At 57.9% G+C, this 25,472-nt stretch overlaps 3 protein-coding genes across 3 annotated transcripts; all 3 read right to left on the reverse strand.

The window, feature by feature from the left end:
* Positions 1-1,568: 1,568 nt before the first annotated feature.
* Positions 1,569-4,765, reverse strand: LOC141929186 (protocadherin gamma-A10-like). Its single transcript, XM_074838367.1, has 3 exons — positions 2,089-4,765; positions 1,802-1,977; positions 1,569-1,742 (listed from the first exon to the last, which is right to left on the reverse strand). The coding sequence occupies exons 1-3, from the start codon at positions 4,763-4,765 to the stop codon at positions 1,569-1,571; spliced, it is 3,027 nt and encodes a 1,008-aa protein (XP_074694468.1).
* Positions 4,766-6,686: 1,921 nt separating this feature from the next.
* LOC141929471 (protocadherin gamma-B5-like) lies at positions 6,687-10,512 on the reverse strand. Its single transcript, XM_074838960.1, has one exon. It carries the CDS (start codon positions 10,339-10,341, stop codon positions 7,651-7,653), a length of 2,691 nt encoding a protein of 896 aa, XP_074695061.1. The 5' UTR covers positions 10,342-10,512; the 3' UTR covers positions 6,687-7,650.
* A 9,938-nt stretch (positions 10,513-20,450) lies between these two features.
* Positions 20,451-23,700, reverse strand: LOC141929187 (protocadherin gamma-A2-like). The gene is made up of 3 exons (XM_074838368.1): positions 20,971-23,700; positions 20,759-20,859; positions 20,451-20,624 (listed from the first exon to the last, which is right to left on the reverse strand). Exons 1-3 carry the CDS (start codon positions 23,645-23,647, stop codon positions 20,451-20,453), a joined length of 2,952 nt encoding a protein of 983 aa, XP_074694469.1. The 5' UTR covers positions 23,648-23,700.
* Positions 23,701-25,472: the final 1,772 nt, after the last annotated feature.

The raw sequence follows: 25,472 nt of genomic DNA on the forward strand, positions 1-25,472 counted from the left end.
TCACACAGGAGCTCACACCAAAGACCAGAGCCACCGTTCCTCAATGTAAGTTCTTTGAACAGTTGAAAAAGGGAAAAATGCACAGAACCACAACTGTGGGACTCATCTAACAACTAGGTCAAAGGGAATTTTTACACCATCTTTACATCTTTTAGACATCTCACATCATACCACAGTAAACTTTTTCAATGGACAGACACAAATTTCTCACCCTGCCCAAACATCACACAACAGGAAAGCTGCCTTTGCACACAGACACCACTGAAGGAGACGTTGCACACACAGTTCTCCTTACCCGAGAACAACCATCACACCATGGACACACGCAAAGAGATTTCTCTGCGCATCACACTAAGTCAAAGAAATGGCAAATGTTCTCCAGTGCATAAGCAATACGCAGCTCCAATAAAGAGTCATCAAAGTATCAACTCAAAGACACCATCATCCTTCTTCAGCACATGGGCAACTTGGAAGATACATGATTCCCAGACCTTAACGTAAAGTGTACGTCTATGCTCAATACCTGCCATTCACAAGAAATGTCATAAAGCAGGAAAAGAAATGGATGATCCCACGTCTTGGCCACTTGGAGACTCAGTAGTGTGATATCCAAAAATAAGACACGTTCAGACTCACTTTATGTTTTCCAGCAACAAAGCCTGGGAATTACCAAAACCCATGCCTTGTCTCCACCACTTCCTCCTCACACTCAGCAGCCCCAAGACTCCCCTCAAACCCTCCAAGCTTGCAAGGCTGTCACTGATTGATATCATTACAGATAGACTTCACCCAAGAACGTCACAGAGACAACTTCTCCTCACGATGGATAGTCATTGACTTCTCACCGCATGTAAGTAACAAACAAGAGCATTTCTTCCAGAAACATTTTAAGGAAACACACCTAGGAAAGCATTTCTCTTCTCTGCTGGAAACATGAAAGGCACATCAGAGAAAATGGCCCATCTTTAGCTCATCACAGTGAGCAAGGCAAGAGGTTGATACGTGCAAATTGGAAAGGATGGCACCATACTTTTCTTGATCATGGCACTTAGAGTAGGTACAATATTAAGGTGTTTAGTAGGTACTCTACACACAGTTTGCTGATCCCAAAACTCTCATTATGTCGTTTGTCATAATTATGTGATTAAGGTCTTAGTTAACATTTGACAACAATTGCAAACACACAGGAGAAACCTCCCAGAACACCCAATGCACCTGGAATAGCATGGCTCAGGACAATTCTTTTGCAAGGAGAAATTCTCATTGCATGCCAGTGCAGCTGGGCACCGAACAGGGAAAGAAGCAAACCATCTCTCCTGTCTCCTTCAACAGCCCCTCACACACAGCTCCCAGCACTCTCATCTCCAACCCTTCACAACTTGCATGGTGTTCTCTGACCAAATAATTTCCAAAACACCTGACATCACAGGGGCAGTCGCCTAAAACAGTTCTCTTCAACATTCACCACCATCACACCACGCACTCCACATAGATATCTTGACATCTCCATAAAAGAAGGAAGACACATTTCTCTGCTCAATGGTGTTCTGGGAAGAAACATCAAGGGCCTAAAAGTAGAAGAAGAGCGGCCCACCAGGAGACACTCGGTCAGTGAACATCTGCACAGGGGCACTATCCCCCTCCTTACATCTCCCACTGCCCCTTGACTCTCTCCTACGGCTCTGGCCATAGCCTGTATGCTCAAGCCAAGGCACATACAGCTCCATTTCAAGTAAGTCAGACTTAAAAGACGGGCAATCAGCAAAGCACATCTCCCGTTTCCTGCAATAGCCCTTCCCACGCAACCACCCAGAGACTTTCTCAAAGAGTCACAACTTTCCCTATTCTCTTTCAGCTTCCTAACAGGCAGACAGACATCGTCAAGGGACCAGTTGTTGCCCAGCCCATTCCTCCGCCCGCTGCACAAAGGTGAAAGCGCAAAGACATTTCGTTGCTCGTCATGGAGAAGCAGCGAGGCTGAGAAGAGCAGAAACGCTGAGCAGCCAAGTTACATGTGGGGGCACGAGGGTTCCGTCGGAAGAGCATCTCCCCCCGCTCCAGCGCACGGGCTGTGGGGAAGCACCTGACCTGGCGGGACCGCAGAGTCGGCCCTTGTGCCGCCGCCGGCAGCAGCTGTAGCGCTGAGCCCCGGTCCCACGCTCCCCTCCCGCCAGCCAGAGGCAGCAGCAGCCGGCGCGTTGCCGCGGGAAGCGCTGCCTGCCTGGGAGCGAAACCCCCCTCGGCAGCGGCCGGGACGCGGCGCGGCCAGGCCCGAGCAGCAGCAGCAGAGCGAAGCGTCGCGGAGCCGCGAAGTGCGGGCACAGGAACTCACCGGGGCAGCGGCGGGGTCCTCGCCGAGCAGCGGCGCGGGCTCGTCGGGCGGCGGCCGGGCCGGGAGGGTGTCGCAGCAGCTGCCGCCCGACAAGCGGAGCTGGCTCTTGCGCGAGTCGGCGGTGAGCGACACCTCGTGCGAGTAGGAGCGCAGGAAGGCGCGGACGCCGTCGATGCCCACGAAGTGCGAGGCCGGCACGCCGCGCAAGGCGCCGCTGCCCGCCGCCAGCAGCTGCGAGCGGCGCCAGCGCCGCAGGCGCAGCGCCAGCAGCAGCAGCAGGAAGGCGAGGAAGAGGCAGGACACGGCCGCCACGGCCACCACCAGCCACCGCGTCAGGCTGCCGGCCGGCTCGCCCGGCGCCGCCGCCGCGCTGCCCAGCTCCGACAGCAGCTCGGCCACGCTCTCGGCCAGCACCACCGTCAGCGTGGCCGTGGCCGACAGCGCCGGCCGCCCGTGGTCCTTCACCACCACCACCAGGCTCTGCCGCGCCGCGTCGCGGGCCAGCGGGAAGCGCGCCGTGCGCACCTCGCCGCTGTGCAGCCCCACGCGGAACAGCCCCGGCTCCGTCGCCTTGGCCAGCTCGTACGACAGCCACGCGTTCTGCCCCGCGTCCGCGTCCACCGCCACCACCTTGGCCACCAGCGCCCCGGGCTCCGCCGAGCGCGGCGCCAGCTCCACGCCCGCCCAGCCCGCGCCCGCACCCGCGCCCGCCCCCGCGCCCGGTCCCGGCGCCGGCGGCGGGTACAGCACCTGCGGCGCGTTGTCGTTCTCGTCCACGATCACGAGCCGCACCGACACGTTGCTGCTCAGCGCCGGCGCGCCGCCGTCCTCCGCCCGCACCCACAGCCCCACCTCGCGCACCTCCTCGTAGTCGAAGGAGCGCAGCGCGTACAGCGCGCCCGTCTCCGCCTGCACCGACACGTAGGACGACAGCGGCGCGCCCCGCACCCGCCCCTCCGACAGCCGGTACCGCACGCGCGCGTTCTGCCCCCAGTCCGCGTCCGCCGCCCGCACCGTCAGCACCAGCGCGCCCGCCGCGTTGTTCTCGGGCAGCCGGGCGCTGTAGCGCGCCTCCGCGAACACCGGCGCGTTGTCGTTCACGTCCAGCACCCGCAGCGCCAGCACCGCGCTGCTCCGCAGCGCCGGCGACCCGCCGTCGGCCGCCCGCACCGTCACGTTGTACTCCGCCACCTCTTCCCGGTCCAGCTCCCTTGACGTCACCACGCGGTAGTAGCCGCCCTGAGAGCTCCGCAGCCTGAACGGGACGCCCCCGTCCAGCGAGCACCGCACCTCGCCGTTCGCCCCCGAGTCGCGGTCCTGCACGTGCAGCAGGGCCACCACCGTCCCCGACGGGGCATCCTCGGAGATCTCGCTCAGCGCCGACCGCACCGAAATCTCGGGCGCGTTGTCGTTCACGTCTGTCACCGTCATCGCCACTTTCGCTGTGCCGAAACGTCTCCCACCGTCCAGTGCCTCCACTTCCAGTTCGTAGAGAGCCGCATCCTCGAAGTCCAGGCTCCTTACCAGCGTGATCGCTCCCGTCTCGGCGTCCAGATAGAAAATCTTCGAGACTTTCTCTGTGATTTGCTTCAGGGAATATTTCACGTGCCCGTTCATCCCCTCGTCGGCGTCGGTGGCCGTGACGGTGAGGAGGGTGGAGCCCACGGGCACGTCCTCCGGCACACGCACCGTGTACTCCGCCTGGCCGAACACGGGCGCGTTGTCGTTGGCGTCCAGCACCGCCACGCGGATGCGCGCCGTGCCCGTCCGCGCCGGGTCGCCGCCGTCGCTCGCCCTCAGCACCAGCTCGTGAAACGCCGCCTCCTCGCGGTCCAGCGCCTTCGCCAGCACCAGCTCGGGACGCTGGTCCCCGCCGGGGCCCGCCTGCACAGCCAGCGAGAAGTGCTCGTCGCCGCTCAGCTCGTAGCGCTGCAGGGAATTCGCTCCCGAGTCCGGGTCGTGAGCTCTGGCCAGGGGAAACCGCGACCCGGGGGCTGTCGTCTCGCTTATTGCCTCCTCCAGGTCAGTTTCCTTGAAGCTGGGAGCGTTGTCGTTAATGTCCATGATCTCCACTTCGATTTCGTAGAACTTCATTTCCCCCTCCACTATCACCTCACACCGCAGCACGCAGCGCTGCACACTCTCGCACAGCTGCTCTCTGTCGATCCTCTCCGCCGTCACCAAATGTCCCGTCTTCCCGTGCAGGGAGAAATACTGCGTCCTCTCTGCCGACACAACGCGGAGGCCGCGATCGCGGAGCGCCGGCAGCTCCAGCCCCAGGTCCTTGGCCACGTCGCCCACGAACGAGCCCTTGGGCATTTCCTCGGGAACTGAGTAGCTCAGCTGCCCCCACGCCGCCTCCCACGCCGCCACCAGCACGCACCACAGCAGGGCTCGCTCCCGCCGGCCCCGGCGCCTCCCCGCCGCGCACATCTCCGCCGCGGCCCCGCCGGCCCCGCACCACCGCCGCCACCGACCCGCCGCCGCCCGCCGATGCGCTTCTGGCTCTGGTTCTGGCTCCGGCTCCCGTTCACGACTCCGTCTGCTGCTCCTGCTCCTTATTCCCACTCCGGCTCCTTCTTCCCACTCTGGCTTCGGCTCCGGCTCCGGCTCCCGCTCGCTGTCGCCGGCCCCGGCCGCTGCCGCCGGCCCCTCCGCCTCGCTGCAGCACGGCTCCGCACCGCGGGGACGCTCGCAGACCGCCCGGCCGCAGAACCAGCCAGCGAGCGAGCGAGCTAGCCGGGCCGCAGCGGGCGGGGCTGCCTGCAGCGCTCCGGCCTTCCTCTCGCTCCTCCTCGGTCAACAGCGGCGCCCGCAGCCTCCTCCCGGCACTGCAGGCACCGAGCGCTGCCGAGACATCGCTGCCCGCCCGGCGGGGAGCTCCTGCGCTGCCGGCTCTCCCCGACACCTCCTCCGTGATCCTCGCCCACATCCCGACCACAAAGGAACAACACGCGGCCCGCCACTGTGTTCCTTCTACCGCACGGGAGAAAAATGTATCTGGCGATATTATGCCAAGTCAAATATGACGTGGGGACTGTGACGAGCCTGTTCCCCTCGGTCCGAAAGCACAGTCTCCACCGCGAATTGCACAACGTTTTGCAATAGTCGACCTTCGAGGACTTTTCCCTCACGCTTTCTGCAGATCAAAGGTGCGTCCTACAGCCACAGGAATTCCCCCCGTCCCGACCAACAGCACAAGGCAGCAATGAAGATCCTCCCTCCAATGGACACCCGCGATTTCCTGCACGGGCTTTTCTCTGAGCCGTTCTGTCCTTTAACGATGCCTCTTACTCCGACCGCACGGGAAAGAACACGTGCTCATGGCCATATATGGCAAGTATAATCCTTTCTTTTTTTAATTTGACGTCTAGAATATCACGAGTCTTCGACCGTTCGTCCAAAAGCACAATCCCCACCACGGATTTTTGTAGCCGGCATGCTGGAATGACGGGTACTAGGACAGCAAAAGAAAACAGGCTCTGAAATACAAAACGCGATATTCGGACACCCCCACTCCCCCGGAGAACCAGAGGTATCGGGCTCCCTAACCCAAGCGGCAGGAACTTGGCTTTCAATCCTTCAGCTCCCCCGGAACACGCTCCCAATGAACTCCCGCCGCCGCTCGAGCAGAGACACGTCAAGGCTGAAGAAGGTGGGGTCCATCAACGCAGAATCTAAGCCCCCTCGGCCCCTACCGCTCCGGAGGAGCTGGGCTTGCTCCGGCCCTGCCACGGCCTCAGGGCTTTCTCCCTAGAAGACCTTCCTGGGAGCACAGCACAGGAGGAGGCGCCGCTACTGCTTGCAACTCATTCTCTGCCCCCACCCCGGGCTGCACTACAGCTCCCCAGGAGGCGGGAGGCACCTGCACTGACCCCGGCCCGAATCATCTGCTCGGCCTCCGCCAGCTGCCGGGAAAATGGCTTGGCGAGCACGGCAAGAACAACAGCGGCACCGCTGCCTTGGCTCCTCGGCCCATTCGGTGGCCCACAGGAGCAAAACAGGGATCGATTGCAGCCATACGACAGCTTTCCTTTGCTCCATTTCTTTCTTGTCCGTCTAATTTCATGGTATTCTTCTGTCCTCGACAGTATGGACGGACAGAACGGAATGAGAGCAGTGCGATGCTTTAGGGAAGTCACGGAGCTAACGGCTACATCATTACTATGCTGGATCACCTAAGCATGCAGCCAATACTGAGAAAGGAAAGTTGAAGGACTTCAGTGAGCGATTTCCCTTTTTAATACGCCATTTAGTAGTTTATACACATTAGCATTTATCCAAGAAATGCGATACCTTGAACGAGCGGAAAGAACTTTCATTTTCTCATAAATAGCGGTGTAAGATTGCAACTTGTTAATAAATCATTAATCTAACCCTTGAGTGTTCATGTTGGTAGGACACCTCTTCAACAAAGTACTCTTGGTCAGCAGGCGAGGACCAATAGAGCTGCACACCCTAAACTATGCGGACCATTTCTAAAAGCGTAAATGGACTAGATTCGAGTGCCTAATTGATCTCCTTTTAGGTTGTTTTAGATATGTTCTCAGGGTGTGTATAGCCTCTCCTGCTCAAACAGGCAGACACACAATGATTGATAAAGTGGCTGAGAGACCGAATTCCTCGGTTTAGCATTTCCCTGTTAACACAATCAGCAAGGTCCAAGCACCTCTCTTTGGGAGAAGGGGAGAGGAAAAGAGAACAGGCTCTGAAATACAAAAGGCGATTAATTTTTTTCTTTTGAGATCCCATTCTACACCTTCACCTGTATATGGAAACCAGGTCAGGAACGTTGAAAAAGGGGGAAGTAACACCCAGGGTAGAAAAAAAGGGAAATAACTGCACAGAGGAACAATGCCTGAAATAGTTAAGCCAATCCCATCTGGGCTACCATCACTGCAGAAGCGTTTCCCCAAAAGATGGGGTACACTCTCCTCCATCATCACGGAGGAACAAACCGTAACTTGTGTATGAAAGAGGGATAGGGAACGGTAAAAAAAAAGAAAGGGAACGACCAGTAGCACAAAGAACTCAGAAAATTCATGCCTGGATAAAATGTATCCGCCCCGTTAAGGCTGCCATTTCTGCAGCAGCCTTCCTCCAAGTGCTGGGAGGGCTCACGGCAGATGAGGGCAACATTCCCTGGGGAACAATCTGGGAGTTCTGAATTAATGGAGAAAACATTCATGGGAAACCAGCGGTTTTACATGCAGCTATCAACCAGGTTCAGGTGCATCTGTTTGGGAAAGAGCGACGAGGAAGGAAGAGTCTCCACCAGGAATCGCCCACCACATCTTTCGTCACGCACGATCCTCACTTTACTCAAAGGAGGGTCGGCGAGAAAACCCCCGACGTGAGGCTGAGGGTGGGGCCGCCGGCAGAGCAGGGAGTGCCGCGGCTGCCTGGCTGCTCGCAGAGCAAGGGCGATCCCCCGCTCGTTCCTTCCCTCCCGGGCAGCCGGAGGAGCGCTCCCCGTGCCCAGCAGCCGCGGAAAAGCCCGGGCGAGAGGCACGACGGCTCCGCCCGGCTGAAGGAGAAGAGCGAGAGCGCGCGGGCTCACAGACCTGCGGTGCGTCGGGCTCCGCGGGCGGCTCTCCCGCGCCGGCGCTGCTGCTCGGGCTCCGCTTCCCGCAGGGCTCCCCGCCGAGAAGCTCCTCCGCGGCCAGGCTGGGCAGCGGCGGCGGCGGCGGCAGCCAAGCGGCCTCGGCCACGGCGCGGCCCGGCGCCACGCACAGGTTGTAGGAGTAGGGCAAGGTGCCCTCGCAGAAGTCGGCCGGGAAGGCGGCGCCGGCCACGGAGAAGCGCTGCGCGCCCAGGCAGCGCAGGACGGCGGGCGGCCCGGCCCGGCGCAGCCGCGCCAGCACGGCCAGCGCCACGCTCAGCAGGAACAGGGCGGAGAGGAGCGCCAGCGCCAGCACCAGGTAGAACTGCAGCTCCGCCGGCGAGTCGGCGCCCGCCGCCCGCTCGCTCAGCTCCGGCAGCGCCTCCTGCAAGCTCTCGGCCAGCACCACGTGCAGCGTGGCCGTGGCCGACAGCGCCGGCTGCCCGTGGTCCTTCACCACGGCCACCAGCCGCTGCTTGGCCGCGTCCCGCTCCGACACGGCCCGCGCCGTCCGCACCTCGCCGCTGTGCAGCCCCACGCGGAACAGCGCCGGCTCCGGCGCCTGCACCAGCTCGTACGACAGCCACGCGTTGCGCCCCGCGTCCGCGTCCACCGCCACCACCTTGGCCACCAGGTACCCGGCCTCGGCCGACCGCGGCACCACCTCGAACGGCGCCGGCCCCGCCGCGCCCGCGCCCGCCGCCGGCCACAGCACCCGCGGCGCGTTGTCGTTGCGGTCCAGCACGAAGACGCGCACCGTCGCCGTCGAGCTCCGCGCCGGCGCCCCGCCGTCCTGCGCCCGCACCGCCACCGCGAACTCGCGGCACTGCTCGTAGTCGAAGGAGCGCTGCGCGTACACCGCGCCGCTCCGCGCCTCCACCGACACGTACGGCGCCGCGCCCGCGCTGCCGCCCGCCAGCCAGTAGCTCACGCGCCCGTTGGCGCCCGCGTCCGCGTCCCGCGCGCGCACGCGCAGCACCGGCGCGCCCGCCGCGTTGTTCTCCGCCACGTAGGCGCTGTAGGCGGCCTCCTCGAACACCGGCGCGTTGTCGTTCACGTCCGACACCTCCAGCACCAGCGCCGCGCGCCCGGACAGCACCGGGATGCCCCGGTCGCGGGCCACCACCGTCACCCGGTGCTCGGCCGCCTGCTCCCGGTCCAGCGCGCTCGCCGTCACCACCTTGTACGAGCCGCCCGACGACGACGCCACCAGCGACAGCGGCGCCTCGCCCGACAGCTCGCACGACACCTGACCGTTCTCCCCGGAGTCCCGGTCGATCACGTTCAGGAGGGCCACCACCGTGCCCACCGGCGCGTCCTCGGCCACCGGGCTCGACACCGACAACACCGTGATCTCGGGCGCGTTGTCGTTCACGTCCAGCACCTCAACCTCCACCTCGCAGTGGGCCACCAGGCCGCCGCCGTCCCTCGCCTCCACCAGCAGCGTGTAGCCTCGCGTCTCCTCGAAGTCCAGCGCCTCCTGCAGCGTGACCGTCCCGCTCTCTGCGTCCACCGCGAACTTCTGAAGCACCTTGGCCGGCGTTTCCGCGAAGCCGTAGGTGATGCGGGCGTTGGTGCCGGCGTCGGCGTCGGAGGCGGACACGTGCAGCACCGTCGAGCCCGGCGGCGCGTCCTCGCGCAGGCTGGCGCGGTACCGGTCCTGCGCGAACACGGGCGCGTTGTCGTTGGCGTCGGTGACGTTGATGCAGAGCTGGGCGGTGCCGCTCCGCGGCGGGTCGCCGCCGTCCACCGCCGTTAGCACCAGCCGCAGGCTCTGCTCGCTCTCCCGGTCCAGCGCTCGGCGTAGCACCAGCTCCGCGAACTTGCTGCCGTCCGGGCTCTCCTTCACCTCCACCGCGAAGTACCCGTTGGCCTCCAGCTCGTAGCCCTGTAGCGCGTTGCTGCCCACGTCCGCGTCCTCGGCAATGCCCAAAGCAAAACGGGCGCCGGGAGGTGTAGATTCAATGATTTCAAAGTAGATGTTTTCCTTAAGAAAGCGCGGGGAGTTGTCGTTGACGTCCTGGATGGCCACCTCGACGTGGAAAACGTTGAGCGGGTTCTGCACGAGCGCCTCGAAGCTGACGGAGCAGGACGCCGCCTCGCCGCACATCTCCTCCCGGTCCAGCCTCTCGCTCACGTACAGCTCCCCGCTCCCCGCGCTCACCGAGAAGTATTTCAGCTGCCTTTCAGCGGCAGTCGCCACCCGCAGCTTGCGTGCCGGCAGCTCCGCCGGGCTCAGCCCCAGGTCCCGCGCCAGCGGCCCCACCAGCGAGCCTCTGCCCAGCTCCTCGGGGATGGCGTAGCGGATCCGCTCCGCCGCCGCCCGGCAGCACAAGCCCAGCAGCAGAGCGGGCAGCAGCACTCGCCCGGCTGCTCGCCGCCGGCTCTGCCGCTGCCTGCCCGCCATCGTCGGCAGCGCTCGCCGCGCTCCTCCCTCCTGCCGCTGCCCTGCCGCCCTTCCAGCCGCTCTCCGCACCGAGCGCAGGGGCCGCCGGAGGGCAGCGAGCTCGGCGCCGGCTCGGACGCCGCTGCTCCCCGCGCCGCGCCGCCTCTCGCCTCTGCTGCCCGCGCCGCTGCCGCTCTGGCCGGCGCCGGGCGAGCGAGCAGCCGGCGGGGGCAGGACGCGGCGGCGGCTCCGGCGGCGGCGGCGGCGGCTCCGGCTCCAGCGCCGCTCCGCGGCGGCCAACAGCGGCACCCGGAGGCGCCGCGACGCCACCGCAGCCGGCTGATGCCCGCGCTCCCGGGGGCTCTGGGACACAGGGGAAAGGAGGGGGCACCCGCCACTTGTGACGGCTCGTTCCCACGCAGCCTTGCTCCACGTACGCGCTGATGGTCACATACTTGATTAACAGAGCGTTACCATTGCGTTATGGACAGCAAAGCTCGGATCGTAACAGAAACGGCACAGGCCCTGCCAACAGCTGTGAGGTCAGTTATTGATAACCAATAAATAATCAGAAACAGGATGAAGCAAACGTCAGTGCAGTCCTGTCACCCTGGACCTGCAAAGGGTTTCTGTGCATTTCTTCCTTGTGCTCCAGTCAGTCTCTGACGTTTGTCCTGTTGTTGATTTTTCTTGTAGGGAGAAGAACAATTGCACAGAGAACTGTATCACCCCGAAGGCAATGTGTCTACCCCCGTAGGAGTCTGGGCCGCGCTGGGAGAAAGTTAGTGCAGACAGAAGAATGCAAGGACGAAGACAAGGCCAGCAAAATAAGGCTGGCAAAAACACACAAGACAGCAGATAACTGAGAAACACCTGTGGTCAGCAAAAGCACACAAGTCTGAGCAAAACAGGGTATGAGATAAGGGAGTTTTGGCAAGTTTTGGGCTTTACGTGCTAATTGCAATTAACCAATGCAAATGCTTGTAGAGGCGCGTGAACAGCGCGTGTAGATGACCTGTAGCCTATTAGAAGATAGATGAGTGCGTGTACGGAACTTAGTAGAGTATAAATGTAACCAGAAAAGGAATAGAAAAAAACTAAAACTACTAGAACAATAACTATAATAAAAAGATGGACGACCTGATCATCACATTGGTGTTGCGTCGTTTCTGTTCCCGCATGGAGAAATAAGGACCCCAGCTAATGGTGACTCCGACATACCCCTATGCCCAGATAGCAGAATAGCCTTTATTAATTTGGTTCTGATTCACAGAAGTTCCCTCCTTCATTTTTGTCTCCATACATGAGGGGTTGAGAGTGGGATGATGCAAAGCCAGGTCAGATCTTTCATAGAATGAAAGAATGGTTTGGCTTTGAAAAGACCATAAATATGATGTTGTCCGGCACCCCTCCACCCCCGTACCACAGGCAGGGACATCCTTCCACAGCTCAAGTTGCTCAAAGCCCCGTCCAACCTGTCCTTGAATACTTACCATGACGGGGCATCCACAGCTTATCAGAACACTTGCTGAGGGTGTCCTCATTGCCACCATCTCTGTCCCTGGGGAAGATGTTATTTAGATCCATTCAATAGTACTGCTCCAAGGACGGACCCCTGAGCGACATGTTACTGGTTTCCACCTGGACATTGAGCCATGGACTGGAACTCTTTGGACATGGGCATCCAGCCAGGTCCTCACCCATCCAACAGTCCCCCTGTCAAACCCAGCTCTCTCCAAGGAGTGTCCATCATGTTTTGGATGACCGTGTTGGGGACACCCTGCACACGTTCTGTCACGAAGCCCTCGTCTGTTCACGGAAACCTTGGCTGGGCCGGGTGCAGCTCTGCACTTTGAGGACTGCAGCAGAGATGGTTTCCTTTCTTACGCTGCAGACAGGTGTCCTCTGGCAGCACACGGGGGTCTAGGAAAGCCTTCCTCTGCGCTGTATCACCAGCCAAGAGGTATATGGGAGGTGCCCCTGTCCTCGGAGACTTGGAGCAGATGTGACCTTCCCCACTGGATCAGACACCCGGGGGTCGAGCTGTAGCTCATGACAACAGTTGTTAGAAACACACAGAAATGAATGGATCGGGGCAATAACATTTCTTAGGCCCAACTTACTGAGCAGAAGCAACTCCAATTGTATGCTTGGTACCACAAGGTGTGCACAAGGGAGTAACTATGACAAGCAGGGAAATGACTGTCTGCGCCTCTACACCCACCCCCAACAACAGATCTCCCCTGAGTTTTCTCTCTGACCCTACACAAGTTGCAGGTTTGCTTCTGGCCTTCTCAGAATTAGCAAAAACAAGAAGGGATGTACCTTTGCCTGCTCACCACCATTCTCAGAAGAAACAGAGGATTCTAAAGCACATGAATGAGCAATGGCCAAATCAAAGAGGAGCGGTCATCCGAGAGACAGTGGGCCATCAAACTAGTGACTTAGGGGGAACCTCTTCCCCCTTTTTATCACACGCATTGTCCCACAGAGATGTGACTCCTACTATAATCATGTTTTCATCTGCTCTCCCTCCCAAAACCAGAACACAAATGTACCCTCACATCTCCTGCCCTCCTCACCAGCCGTGACATGAGCAGGAGGCACCAATGCACAATGGAAGAGAGCCTGCTACTTATAACTAAACCAACATCCAGAGGAGACCAGGAAAGGAAAAGAAAATGTAACAACCCATGCCTCAACTATTTGTCAGAGGAAAGTCACTGGCAGTCTGCACTTGGACATTGAAATTCATCTCCCACAGCATCTGCAGATCCCTGGGGTCTCAAGCTAGAAGGGCAACCTTAAGGTCTTACTCTGCACTACATAGGAGGGGGTTCATTTTATGAAATATTCATCAGCTCTCATCTGTAGTTTTCTACTCTCTGGCCTGTTAGTCTCCCTACAAATCACATGCTCTAAGTGTAAACACCTCGTCATGGGCCTCTTTCTCAAGCTAAGAGAAAAGAGAAGGGATTCTGGTTCAGATTTTGCTTCATTTTCCTCACACCTAAAATTCTGTCTTAGGTGGTTGAACTAAACATTTGCTGCAAAACAACACTCACAGTTTCAAATGCAAAAGCATTGTCCAGAAATGGGGAAAGCCAGTGTGGTGGTTTGACCTTGGCTAAATGCCAGGTACCCACCAAGTCGCTCTATCACTTCCCCCCCCTTCCCCTTTTTTTCTCAACAGGGCAAAGAGGGGAAAGAAAATAAGATAGGAAAAAAACCCCAACCCTTGTGGGTAAACCAACAGCAATTTTAATATAAGCAAAGCGAATCAAAGGTCAGCGCACGGAAGCAAAAAAAAGAAAACAGATTTATTCTCTACTTCCCATTAACAGGCGATGTCGGGCCTTCTCAGGAACCAGGGCTCCAATACGCGTAGTGGTTGCCTGGGAGGACCAAGGGTGACCCCACCCCCTTCCTCCTCTCTCCCAGCTTTATACTGAGCAGACGTCATATGGTCTGGAATATCCCTTTGGTCAGTTCGGGTCAGCTGTCCTGGTTGTGTCCCCTCCCAAGATCTTGCCCACCCCGTCCCACTGTGGGGGGGGAAATGTCAGAAAGAGCCTTGGTGCTGTGTAAGCACTACTCGGCAGTAGCCACAACACCAGTGTGCTATCAACACCCTGCCAGCTCCCAACATAAAACACAGCACCATGAGGGCTGCTACAGGGGAAAACCAATTCTGGCTCAGCCAGACCCGGTACAGCCAACCATAACCTTCCACGAAACAAAGGCCTGAAAACACGTGTAATTACAACTGTGAAGAAATTCCACATCACAACATTCCAGCAAGATAGAAATGGATAAAGGAGGGTTCAGAAGGCAATTATAAGGGCTCGTACCCATGCAGCATTGCTCCAGGTACACACTTATGCTCAAATATTTGATTACCAGAGCATTACCATCGTGTTATGGACAGCAAAGCTTGATCATAACAGAAACGGCACAGGACTTGGCACCAGGCGTGAAGTCAAAGCCTTGCCCAGCCAAAACCACTCTGACCCACCTTAGTTCAAAGTCAGCCCCTCACCCTCCTCGCTCTGCGTTCACAGCCTTTAGTCGCACCATGGGCCATGCCCAGCTCTTGGCCAGGCATCAGCCACCAGTGAAAGAGCATTTCCTTCAGCGATATCTTAGGGAAACAGAGTATATTTACTGCATCACACAGACATACACAATTCTAGGGGACCAGATGGGATACGCCCGTGGGTGCTGAAGGAGCTGGCTGGGGTGATCACCAAGCCGCTTTCCAGCATTTACCAGCAGTCCTGGCTGAGTGGGGAGGGCCCCATAGATTGGAAGTTGGCCAGTGTGACAGCCATATATAAGAAGGGTAGGAAGGATGATCTGGGAAATTACAGGCCTGTCAGCTTGACTTCAGTGCCCAGGAAGCTGATGGAGCAGATAATCCTGGGTACCATCACACAACACATGCAGGACAACCAGATGATCAGGCCCAGTCAGCATGGGTTTATGAAAGGCAGGTCCTGCTTGACAAACCTGATCTCCTTCTATGACAGGGTGACCTGCTTATTGGATGAGGGAAAGGCTGTGGGCGTTGTCTACCTTGACTTTAGTAAGGCCTTTGACACCATTTCCCACAGCATTCTCCTGGCGAAACTGGCTGCTCCTGGCTTGGATGGGCACACGCTTCACTGGGTAAAAAAATGGCTGGATGGCTGGGACCAAAGAGCTGTGGAGGAGAGGAGGCTGAGGGGAGACCTCATCACCCTCTAAAGGTACCTGGAAGAAGGTTGCAGAGAGCTGGGGATGAGTCACTTGAACCAAGGAACAAGCGCCAGGACAAGAGGGAATGGCCTCAAGCTGCACCAGGTCAGGGTTAGACTGGCTCTTAGGAAGGATTTCTTTGCAGAAGGGGTTGCTGAGCATTGGAATGGGCTGCCCAGGGCAGGGGGGGAGTCCCCATCCCTGGAGGTGCTTAAGAGTTGGGTTGACACATCGCTGAGGGATCTGGTGGAGTTGAGAACGGTCGGTGTTAGGTTAATGGTTGGACTGGATGATCTTCAAGGTCTTTTCCAACCGAGATGATCCTCTGATTCTATAGCAAAACCTTTGTCCTGGCAGCTGAACACCTTCACGGTAGGGATGGAAACTGCTCCCCAGCCTGATCATTTTAACAGATCCTCCTTTAAGGACTGTCAGGCAAACTGAGGCCCAGTTTTAGAACATGAGAAGAAACAAGGAAAGAATGTGAAACCCACAGAAGTGAAGGAATCAGCTTCACATTTCACATTCTGTCAGCACTAGTGGGTACACATGAAGAGTATCTAGTTGGTAAGAATTACACGGGAGCATCAAACCAGAGTTTGCACGACAGACCATAGACACAGTTCTCAAAGGAATTTCTTTCGACAACAGGAGAAGGATGATGCACAGGACCACAGGTATGGAGCTCATATAAAAACTAGGAGAAACTCAACATTTACACCTACCTTCTAGACATTTCAAACTACAGCACAGTGAACTCTTCCACCCGCCCTGGCTCTGTGCAGACAGAATGCTTCAGCGTGCTCCAACAGCACCCAGCAGGGAAGCTAACTTTGCAGACAGACATCATTGAAAGAAAGGTTTCCCACACAACTTCTCCTTAAGGACAACAAGGATCCCAACACAGGTGCATGCACAGGGACTTCTCTGCTCATCACACTTATGTGAAGAAATCTGAAATGCTCTAAAGAGCATAAGCCATATGCAGCTCAGCCCTCACTATCACCTCAAAGACACCATCATTCTTCAGCACAGGGGCAATCTGGAAGACACGTGACTCTGTAATTGGTAATGCAATATTTACATCGATGTTCAAGGAATACCACTGATAGGAAAAGCTGTATCAGCCATTAGGGAGCACCAAATGAGCAGCTTCCTCGCATATGCTTCAAATACCAAGCCCAAAACCCAGAAATTCCTGACAAAAATACCCTCCCATCACCTACAGCCCCAGCAATTTTAATACCAACAAAACATCAGCAGTTACTTCATATGAGCAAGAGCCGTTAACAACATCTGAAGGTTGGTAAAGGCTGGTAAAGGCTCAATACAACCAGGATGAAACTCCACAGCACAGTCTTACAAGGACAATACAGCTGGAGAAATGACATTTCCCATAGCAATACCTAGAAACGGTGCCCCTGAAGCATGTCTGCATGTCTATGGCTATTGCTTGCAGACAAATTCATCAGAGGATTGTCATCCCTTTTCAGGACGTGGCATAAGGCAGAGTGGCAGAGGCCTTGGCACCGGGCAAGATATTAAAGCATCGCCCAGCTGGGGGGAGAACACAGCCCCCTCTTCTCCTGCTCTGAGGCCAGTCCATCACAGGGAACAGCGTGCAAGGGGAAAGTAAACTGATGAATTCACAACTTGGCCATCCGGAGTCTGAGCAAGGCGATATCCAAAGATAAGACACCTTCAGACTCATTTACAGAAGGCCACCAATACATCCTGGAATCCACATAACACAGGCCTTGCTGCTACAACTTCCTCCTCACACAGAGCCCCCCCAAGAATCTGCTTACAGCTCACATGGTTGTCTCTGATCTTCATCATTTGCAAATCCCCTCCACCGAAAGTCACACAGACAATTTCTCCTCATCATGGGTAGGATTTGACTTCTCAACATTGCACAGTGTTCTTTGACCCTCATAATTTGCAAGAACAGGTAATCAAAAGGCAACTTGGCAAGACACAATATCTAGAACATGCACCAAGATCTGGCCATGGACGTGTATGAGCAAGGGAAGGTGCGTTTCTCTGTGAGGTTCAAAGCACAGAAATGATACACCATTAGGTACTCCATGAGGCACACGCTCGTGTTAACTATGACAGGTACGGAAATGACCGTCTCTTCTTCTGCAGCCTCACACCCAGAGCTCCCCTGTCTTCTCTCCAACTCTACACAACTGGCAGGTTCGCTTCTGACCTTCTCAGAATTGGCAAAAACAGATCATGAGAGGAGAATGCACCACAATCGCACCAAGAACAGAGGTACATTTGAGTCCTCATCACCACTCTCAGGAGAATGACAAGAATTCTAAACCACATGAATGATAAATGCCCAAAATGAAAGAGGAGCAGTCATCCAACAGCTAAAGCATCATCAAAATAATGGCTCAGGGGAATCTCCTCCCCTCTTTTATCACACGCACTGTTCCACAGAGATGCGACTCCTGCTAAGGTCATGTTTACCTCTATTCCCCACCGACAAGAACAGAACACAAACATTCCCACACATCTCCTGTCTTGCACACCCGCTCGAGCATCAGCAAGAGGCACTAACACACCACACATGGCTGAACAAAGCTGTGCTGATTGTTACAGATAAACGTACATACAGAGGAGACCAGGTAAAGAAAAACAAACCCACAAATCAGACCAGCAAGGCAAGTAAGCATTCAAAGAGAAAGTGGATTCAGAGGAACTCACCGGGAAGATGTCTCAGTCTTCACTGCAGGCGTGGGAATTCATCCTGGAGAGCACTTGGAAGTCCCTGAGATCTCAAGCTGCAAGTGCTGCCCTAAAGTCTTACTCTGGACTACACAGCAGGGGGGTTCAGTTTAAGAAATACTCGTCAGCTCTCGGCAATATTTCTAATCTGTGCCCTGCTCATCTCCCACAGATATGAAGTCGTAAGAGTAAACACCTTCTCATGGGCCTCCTTCTCAAGCTACATCTCCTGAGAAATTACAACACATTCTCTTTCAGCTTCTGCTTCCTTTTCCTCACAAATAAAATTCTGTCTTAGCTGGTTGGAGTAAGTATTTGCTGCAAAAACAACACTCACATTTTCAAAAGCATAAAGAACTCTCCAGAAATGTGGAAAAAGAAATATCCTTCAAGGAAACAAAGGCCTGAAGAAGTCTAAGTACGACTATGAAGAAACTCTCCATTGCAACTTTACAGGGAGATACAGACGGATAAAGGAGCTTTCATACTCAATTCAATTAAAAACCATTTTACACACGCATCATTGTTCTACAGGCACAGTTACTGCACAAACACCTTATGACCGGAGGACTGGAATTGCCTTTCAGGACAGGGAAACCAGGATCACAACATCAGTGGCACAGGCCTTGGCACCAGCCATGAAACCAAACCATGGCCCACCCAAAACCACATTGACCCACCTGTTTTCCTAGTCCAAAGCCAGCCCCTCACCCTCCTCACTCTGCAGTCACAACCTTTGCTTGCACCACGCACAATATCCAACTCGTGGCCATATGGCGGCCACAGGCAACAGAGCATTTCATTCAGTGACACCTGAGGGAAACTGAGCTCTGTCAAAGTCTTTGCCTTGGCAGCTGAACACCTTCCAGGAGGGGTGGAAGCTGCTCCCCCAGCCCAACAGTTATAAGAGATCCTATAATGTTTTTTGGGGCATGACCAGGCACAATGAGGCCCAGCTTTAGACCTGGACAACAAACAAAGCAAGAATGGGAAACCTACAGAAGTGAAGGAATCAGAGCTGGACATTTCAGATAATCTCGGCTCTAGTAGGTACCCAGGAAAGATATCTAGTAGGTAAAAAGCCCACAGGACACTCACACAGGAGCTCACACCAAAGACCAGAGCCACCGTTCCTCAATGTAAGTTCTTCGGACAATCAAAAAAAGAAAATGCACAGAACCACAACTGTGGGCTTCATGTAATATCTGGGACGAATGGAACTTTTACATCATCTTTACATCTTTTAGACATCTCACATCATACCACAGCAAAATTTTTTAATGGACAGACACAAATTTCTCACCCTGCCCAAACATCACACAACAGGAAAGCTGCCTTTGCACACAGACACCACTGAAGGAGACGTTACACACACAGTTCTCCTTACCCAAGAACAACCATCACAACATGGACACATGCAAAGAGATTTCTCTGTGCATCACACTAAGTCAAAGAAATGGCAAATGTTCTCCAGTGCATAAGCAATACGCAGCTCCAATAAAGACTCACTCATCAAAGTATCAGCTCAAAGACACCATCATCCTTCTTCAGCACATGGACAACTTGGAAGATACATGATTCCCAGACCTTAACGTAAAGTGTACGTCTATGCTCACTACCTGCCACTCACAGGAAATGTCATACAACAGGAAAAGAAATGGATGAAGCCACAGCTTGGCCACTTGGAGACTGAGTAGTGTGATATTCAAAAAAATTACACCTTCAGACTCACATTATGTTTTCCAGCAACAAACCTGGGAATTACCAAAACCCATGCCTTGTCTCCACCACTTCCTCCTCACACTCAGCAGCCCCGAGACTCTCCTCAAACCCTCCAAGCTCGCAAGGCTTCACTGATCGTTATCATTTCAGATAGACTTCACCCAAAGAACGTCACACAGACAACTTCTCCTTACCATGGATAGTCATTGACTTCTCGCTGTGTCTATGTGACAAACAAGAGCATTTCGTCCAGAAACATTTTAAGGAAACACACCTAGGAAACCATTTCTCTTCTCTGCTGGAAACATGAAGGGCACATCAGAGAAAATGGCCCATCTTCAGCTCATCACAGTGAGCAAGGCAAGAGGTTGACACGTGCAAATTGGAAAGGTTGACACCATACTCTTCTTGACCACGGCACTTAGAGTAGGTACAATATTAAGGTGTTTAGTAGGTAATCTACACACAGTTTGCGCATCCCAAAACTCTCATTATGTCGTTTGTCATAATTATGTGATTAAGGTCTTAGTTAACATTTGAAAACAATTGAAACACACATGAGAAACCTACCAGGACACCCAATGCAGCTGGAATAAAATGGCTCAGGACAAATTCTTTGGCAAGGAGAAATTCTCAATGCATGGCACTGCAGCTGGGCACCGAACAGGGAAAGGAGTGAATCATCTCTCCTGTCTCCTTCAACAGCCCCTCACACACAGCTCCCAGCACTCTCATCTCCAAACCTTCACAACTTGCATGGTATTCTCTGACCAAATAATTTCCAAAACACTTGACATCACAGGGACAGTTGCTCAAAACTTTTCTCTTCAACATTCACCACCATCACACCACGCACTCCACATAGATATCTTGACATCTCCATACAAGAAGGAAGACGCATTTCTCTGCTCACTGGTGTTTTAGGAAGAAGGGACCTAAAAGTAGAAGAGGAGCCGCCCACCAGGAGACACTCGGTCAGTGAACATCTGCATAGGGGCACTATCCCCCTCCTTACATCTCCCACTGCCCCTTGACTCTCTCCTATGGCTCTTGCTATAGCCTGTATGCTCAAGCCAAGGCACATCCAGCTCCGTATCAAGTAAGTCAGACTTAAAAGACGGGCAATCAGCAAAGCACATCTCCCGTTTCCTGCAGTAGCCCTTCCCACGCAGCCACCCAGAGACCTTCTCAAAGAGTCACAACTTTTCCTATTCTCTTTCAGCTTCCTAACAGGCAGACAGACATCGTCAAGGGACCAGTTGTTGCCCAGCCCATTCCTCCGCCCGCTGCACAAAGGTGAAAGAGCAAAGACATTTCGTTGCTCGTCATGGAGAAGCAGCGAGGCTGAGAAGAGCAGAAACGCTGAGCAGCCAAGTTACATGTGGGGGCACGAGGGTTCCGTCGGAAGAGCATCTCCCCCCGCTCCAGCGCACGGGCTGTGGGGAAGCACCTGACCTGGCGGGACCGCAGAGTCGGCCCTTGTGCCGCCGCCGGCAGCAGCTGTAGCGCTGAGCCCCGGTCCCACGCTCCCCTCCCGCCAGCCAGAGGCAGCAGCAGCCGGCGCGTTGCCGCGGGAAGCGCTGCCTGCCTGGGAGCGAAACCCCCCTCGGCAGCGGCCGGGACGCGGCGCGGCCAGGCCCGAGCAGCAGCAGCAGAGCGAAGCGTCGCGGAGCCGCGAAGTGCGGGCACAGGAACTCACCGGGGCAGCGGCGGGGTCCTCGCCGAGCAGCGGCGCGGGCTCGTCGGGCGGCGGCCGGGCCGGGAGGGTGTCGCAGCAGCTGCCGCCCGACAAGCGGAGCTGGCTCTTGCGCGAGTCGGCGGTGAGCGACACCTCGTGCGAGTAGGAGCGCAGGAAGGCGCGGACGCCGTCGATGCCCACGAAGTGCGAGGCCGGCACGCCGCGCAAGGCGCCGCTGCCCGCCGCCAGCAGCTGCGAGCGGCGCCAGCGCCGCAGGCGCAGCGCCAGCAGCAGCAGCAGGAAGGCGAGGAAGAGGCAGGACACGGCCGCCACGGCCACCACCAGCCACCGCGTCAGGCTGCCGGCCGGCTCGCCCGGCGCCGCCGCCGCGCTGCCCAGCTCCGACAGCAGCTCGGCCACGCTCTCGGCCAGCACCACCGTCAGCGTGGCCGTGGCCGACAGCGCCGGCCGCCCGTGGTCCTTCACCACCACCACCAGGCTCTGCCGCGCCGCGTCGCGGGCCAGCGGGAAGCGCGCCGTGCGCACCTCGCCGCTGTGCAGCCCCACGCGGAACAGCCCCGGCTCCGTCGCCTTGGCCAGCTCGTACGACAGCCACGCGTTCTGCCCCGCGTCCGCGTCCACCGCCACCACCTTGGCCACCAGCGCCCCGGGCTCCGCCGAGCGCGGCGCCAGCTCCACGCCCGCCCAGCCCGCGCCCGCACCCGCGCCCGCCCCCGCGCCCGGTCCCGGCGCCGGCGGCGGGTACAGCACCTGCGGCGCGTTGTCGTTCTCGTCCACGATCACGAGCCGCACCGACACGTTGCTGCTCAGCGCCGGCGCGCCGCCGTCCTCCGCCCGCACCCACAGCCCCACCTCGCGCACCTCCTCGTAGTCGAAGGAGCGCAGCGCGTACAGCGCGCCCGTCTCCGCCTGCACCGACACGTAGGACGACAGCGGCGCGCCCCGCACCCGCCCCTCCGACAGCCGGTACCGCACGCGCGCGTTCTGCCCCCAGTCCGCGTCCGCCGCCCGCACCGTCAGCACCAGCGCGCCCGCCGCGTTGTTCTCGGGCAGCCGGGCGCTGTAGCGCGCCTCCGCGAACACCGGCGCGTTGTCGTTCACGTCCAGCACCCGCAGCGCCAGCACCGCGCTGCTCCGCAGCGCCGGCGACCCGCCGTCGGCCGCCCGCACCGTCACGTTGTACTCCGCCACCTCCTCCCGGTCCAGCTCCCTTGACGTCACCACGCGGTAGTAGCCGCCCTGAGAGCTCCGCAGCCTGAACGGGACGCCCCCGTCCAGCGAGCACCGCACCTCGCCGTTCGCCCCCGAGTCGCGGTCCTGCACGTGCAGCAGGGCCACCACCGTCCCCGACGGGGCATCCTCGGAGATCTCGCTCAGCGCCGACCGCACCGAAATCTCGGGCGCGTTGTCGTTCACGTCTGTCACCGTCATCGCCACTTTCGCTGTGTCGAAAAGGCCTCCACCATCATGTGCCTGCACCTCCAGTTCGTAGAGAGCCGCTTCCTCGAAATCCAGGCTCCGCACCAGCGTGATCGCTCCTGTCTCAGAATCCAGATGGAAAATCTCCGATTCAAGGTCCGTCGCCTTCTTCAGCGAGTATTTCACGTGCCCGTTCATCCCCTCGTCGGCGTCGGTGGCCGTGACGGTGAGGAGGGTGGAGCCCACGGGCACGTCCTCCGGCACACGCACCGTGTACTCCGCCTGGCCGAACACGGGCGCGTTGTCGTTGGCGTCCAGCACCGCCACGCGGATGCGCGCCGTGCCCGTCCGCGCCGGGTCGCCGCCGTCGCTCGCCCTCAGCACCAGCTCGTGAAACGCCGCCTCCTCGCGGTCCAGCGCCTTCGCCAGCACCAGCTCGGGACGCTGGTTCCCGCCGGGGCCCGCCTGCACGGCCAGCGAGAAGTGCTCGTCGCCGCTCAGCTCGTAGAGCTGCAGGGAATTCGCTCCCGAGTCCGGGTCGTGAGCCTCGGCCAGGGGAAACCGCGACCCCGGCGATGTCGTTTCACTCATTCTCAGTTCTTTTTCTGCCTCTCGGAAGCTGGGAGCGTTGTCGTTAATGTCCGTGATTTCCACTTCGATTTCGTAGAACTTCATTTCCCCTTCCACTATCACCTCACATCGCAGCACGCATTTCTCCACCAGCCGGCACAGTTGCTCTCTGTCGATCCTCTCCGCCGTCACCAAATGTCCCGTCTTCCCGTGCAGGGAGAAATACTGCGTCCTCCCTGCGGAGACAACGCGGAGGCCGCGGTCGCGGAGCGCCGGCAGCTCCAGCCCCAGGTCCTTGGCCACGTCGCCCACGAACGAGCCCTTGGGCATCTCCTCGGGAACCGAGTAGCGCAGCTGCCCCCACGCCGCCTCCCACGCCGCCACCAGCACGCACCACAGCAGGGCTCGCTCCCGCCGGCCCCGGCGCCTCCCCGCCGCGCACATCTCCGCCGCGGCCCCGCCGGCCCCGCACCACCGCCGCCACCGACCCGCCGCCGCCCGCCGATGCGCTTCTGGCTCTGGTTCTGGCTCCGGCTCCCGTTCACGACTCCGTCTGCTGCTCCTGCTCCTTATTCCCACTCCGGCTCCTTCTTCCCACTCTGGCTTCAGATCCCACTCTCGCTCCCGCTCGCTGTCGCCGGCCCCGGCCGCTGCCGCCGGCCCCTCCGCCTCGCTGCAGCACGGCTCCGCACCGCGGGGACGCTCGCAGACCGCCCGGCCGCCGAGCCAGCCAGCGAGCGAGCGAGCGAGCCGGGCCGCAGCGGGCGGGGCTGCCTGCAGCGCTCCGGCCTTCCTCTCGCTCCTCCTCGGTCAACAGCGGCGCCCGCAGCCTCCTCCCGGCACTGCAGGCACCGAGCGCTGCCGAGACATCGCTGCCCGCCCGGCCCTTCCCACCGACAGCTCGCGGGGACGGCACCGGCGCCACCGAGACATCGCTGCCCGCCCGGCGGGGAGCTCCTGCGCTGCCGGCTCTCCCCGACACCTCCTCCGTGATCCTCGCCCACATCCCGACCACGAAGGAACAACACGCGGCCCGCCACTGTGTTCCTTCTACCGCACGGCAGAAAAATGTATCTGGCGATATTATGCCAAGTCAAATATGACGTGGGGACAGTGACGAGCCTGTTCCCCTCGGTCCGAAAGCACAGTCTCCACCGCGAATTGCACAGCTTCGTGCAGCACTCGACCTTCAAGGACTTTTCCCTCACGCTTTCTGCAGATCAAAGGTGCGTGCTACAGCCACAGGAATTCCCCCCGTCCCGACCAACAGCACAAGGCAGCAATGAAGATCCTCCCTCCAATGGACACCCGGGATTTCCTGCACGGGCTTTTCTCTGAGCCGTTCTGTCCTTTAACGATGCCTCTTACTCCGACCGCACGGGAAAGAACACGTGCTCATGGCCATATATGGCAAGTATAATCCTTTCTTTTTTTAATTTGACGTCTAGAATATCACGAGTCTTCGACCGTTCGTCCAAAAGCACAGTCCCCACCACGGATTTTTGTAGCCGGCATGCTGGAATGACGGGTACAAGGACAGCAAAAGAAAACAGGCTCTGAAATGCAAAACGCGGTAGCCGGACACACACACACACACACACACCCTCCCCCCCCCCCTCACCCTCCCCCCCCCGGAGAACCAGAGGTATCGGGCTCCCTAACCCAAGCGGCAGGAACTTGGCTTTCAATCCTTCAGCTCCCTCGGAACACGCTCCCCACGAACTCCCCCACCGCCGCCGCCCGAGCCGAGACACGTCAAGGCTGAAGAAGGTGGGGTCCATCAACGCAGAATCTAAGCCCCCTCGGCCCCTACCGCTCCGGAGGAGCTGGGCTTGCTCCGGCCCTGCCACGGCCTCAGGGCTTTCTCCCTAGAAGACCTTCCTGGGAGCACAGCACAGGAGGAGGCGCCGCTACTGCTCGCAACTCATTCTCTGCCCCCACCCCGGGCTGCACTACAGCTCCCCAGGAGGCGGGAGGCACCTGCACTGACCCCGGCCCGAATCACCTGCTCGGCCTCCGCCAGCTGCCGGGAAAATGGCTTGGCGAGCACGGCAAGAACAACAGCGGCACCGCTGCCTTGGCTCCTCGGCCCATTCATCGCAGCCACACGACTGGGTGCGTCTGTTATTCCCAACGGTATTTTTGCACTGCGGGAGAGCAACTCAACAGCATTAAACGTTGCTACATCCAAAGATACAGCTGAGAATGGCTGGAAAATCAAAGGTGAAGGTCTCTACCGTGAGTGTTCACTTTTAATACCCCCACATAA

Source organism: Strix aluco, chromosome 13 (genome assembly GCF_031877795.1).
Source record: "Strix aluco isolate bStrAlu1 chromosome 13, bStrAlu1.hap1, whole genome shotgun sequence".
Taxonomy (NCBI): domain Eukaryota; kingdom Metazoa; phylum Chordata; class Aves; order Strigiformes; family Strigidae; genus Strix; species Strix aluco.

Excerpts from the sequence above, each read along its gene's own strand:
- LOC141929187 (XM_074838368.1), bottom strand. The coding sequence starts at position 23,647 with ATGTGCGCGGCGGGGAGGCGCCGGGGCCGGCGGGAGCGAGCCCTGCTG. Across the intron at positions 20,860-20,970 it reads CGACTCTGCGGTCCCGCCAG|CCTCGCTGCTTCTCCATGAC; the intron begins GTCAGGTGCTTC and ends TGCTCTTCTCAG. Across the intron at positions 20,625-20,758 it reads ACAACTGGTCCCTTGACGAT|TCTGACTTACTTGATACGGA; the intron begins GTCTGTCTGCCT and ends CCGTCTTTTAAG.
- LOC141929471 (XM_074838960.1), bottom strand. The coding sequence starts at position 10,341 with ATGGCGGGCAGGCAGCGGCAGAGCCGGCGGCGAGCAGCCGGGCGAGTG.
- LOC141929186 (XM_074838367.1), bottom strand. The coding sequence starts at position 4,765 with ATGTGCGCGGCGGGGAGGCGCCGGGGCCGGCGGGAGCGAGCCCTGCTG. Across the intron at positions 1,978-2,088 it reads CGACTCTGCGGTCCCGCCAG|CCTCGCTGCTTCTCCATGAC; the intron begins GTCAGGTGCTTC and ends TGCTCTTCTCAG. Across the intron at positions 1,743-1,801 it reads GAAAGTCTCTGGGTGGTTGC|TCTGACTTACTTGAAATGGA; the intron begins GTGGGAAGGGCT and ends CCGTCTTTTAAG.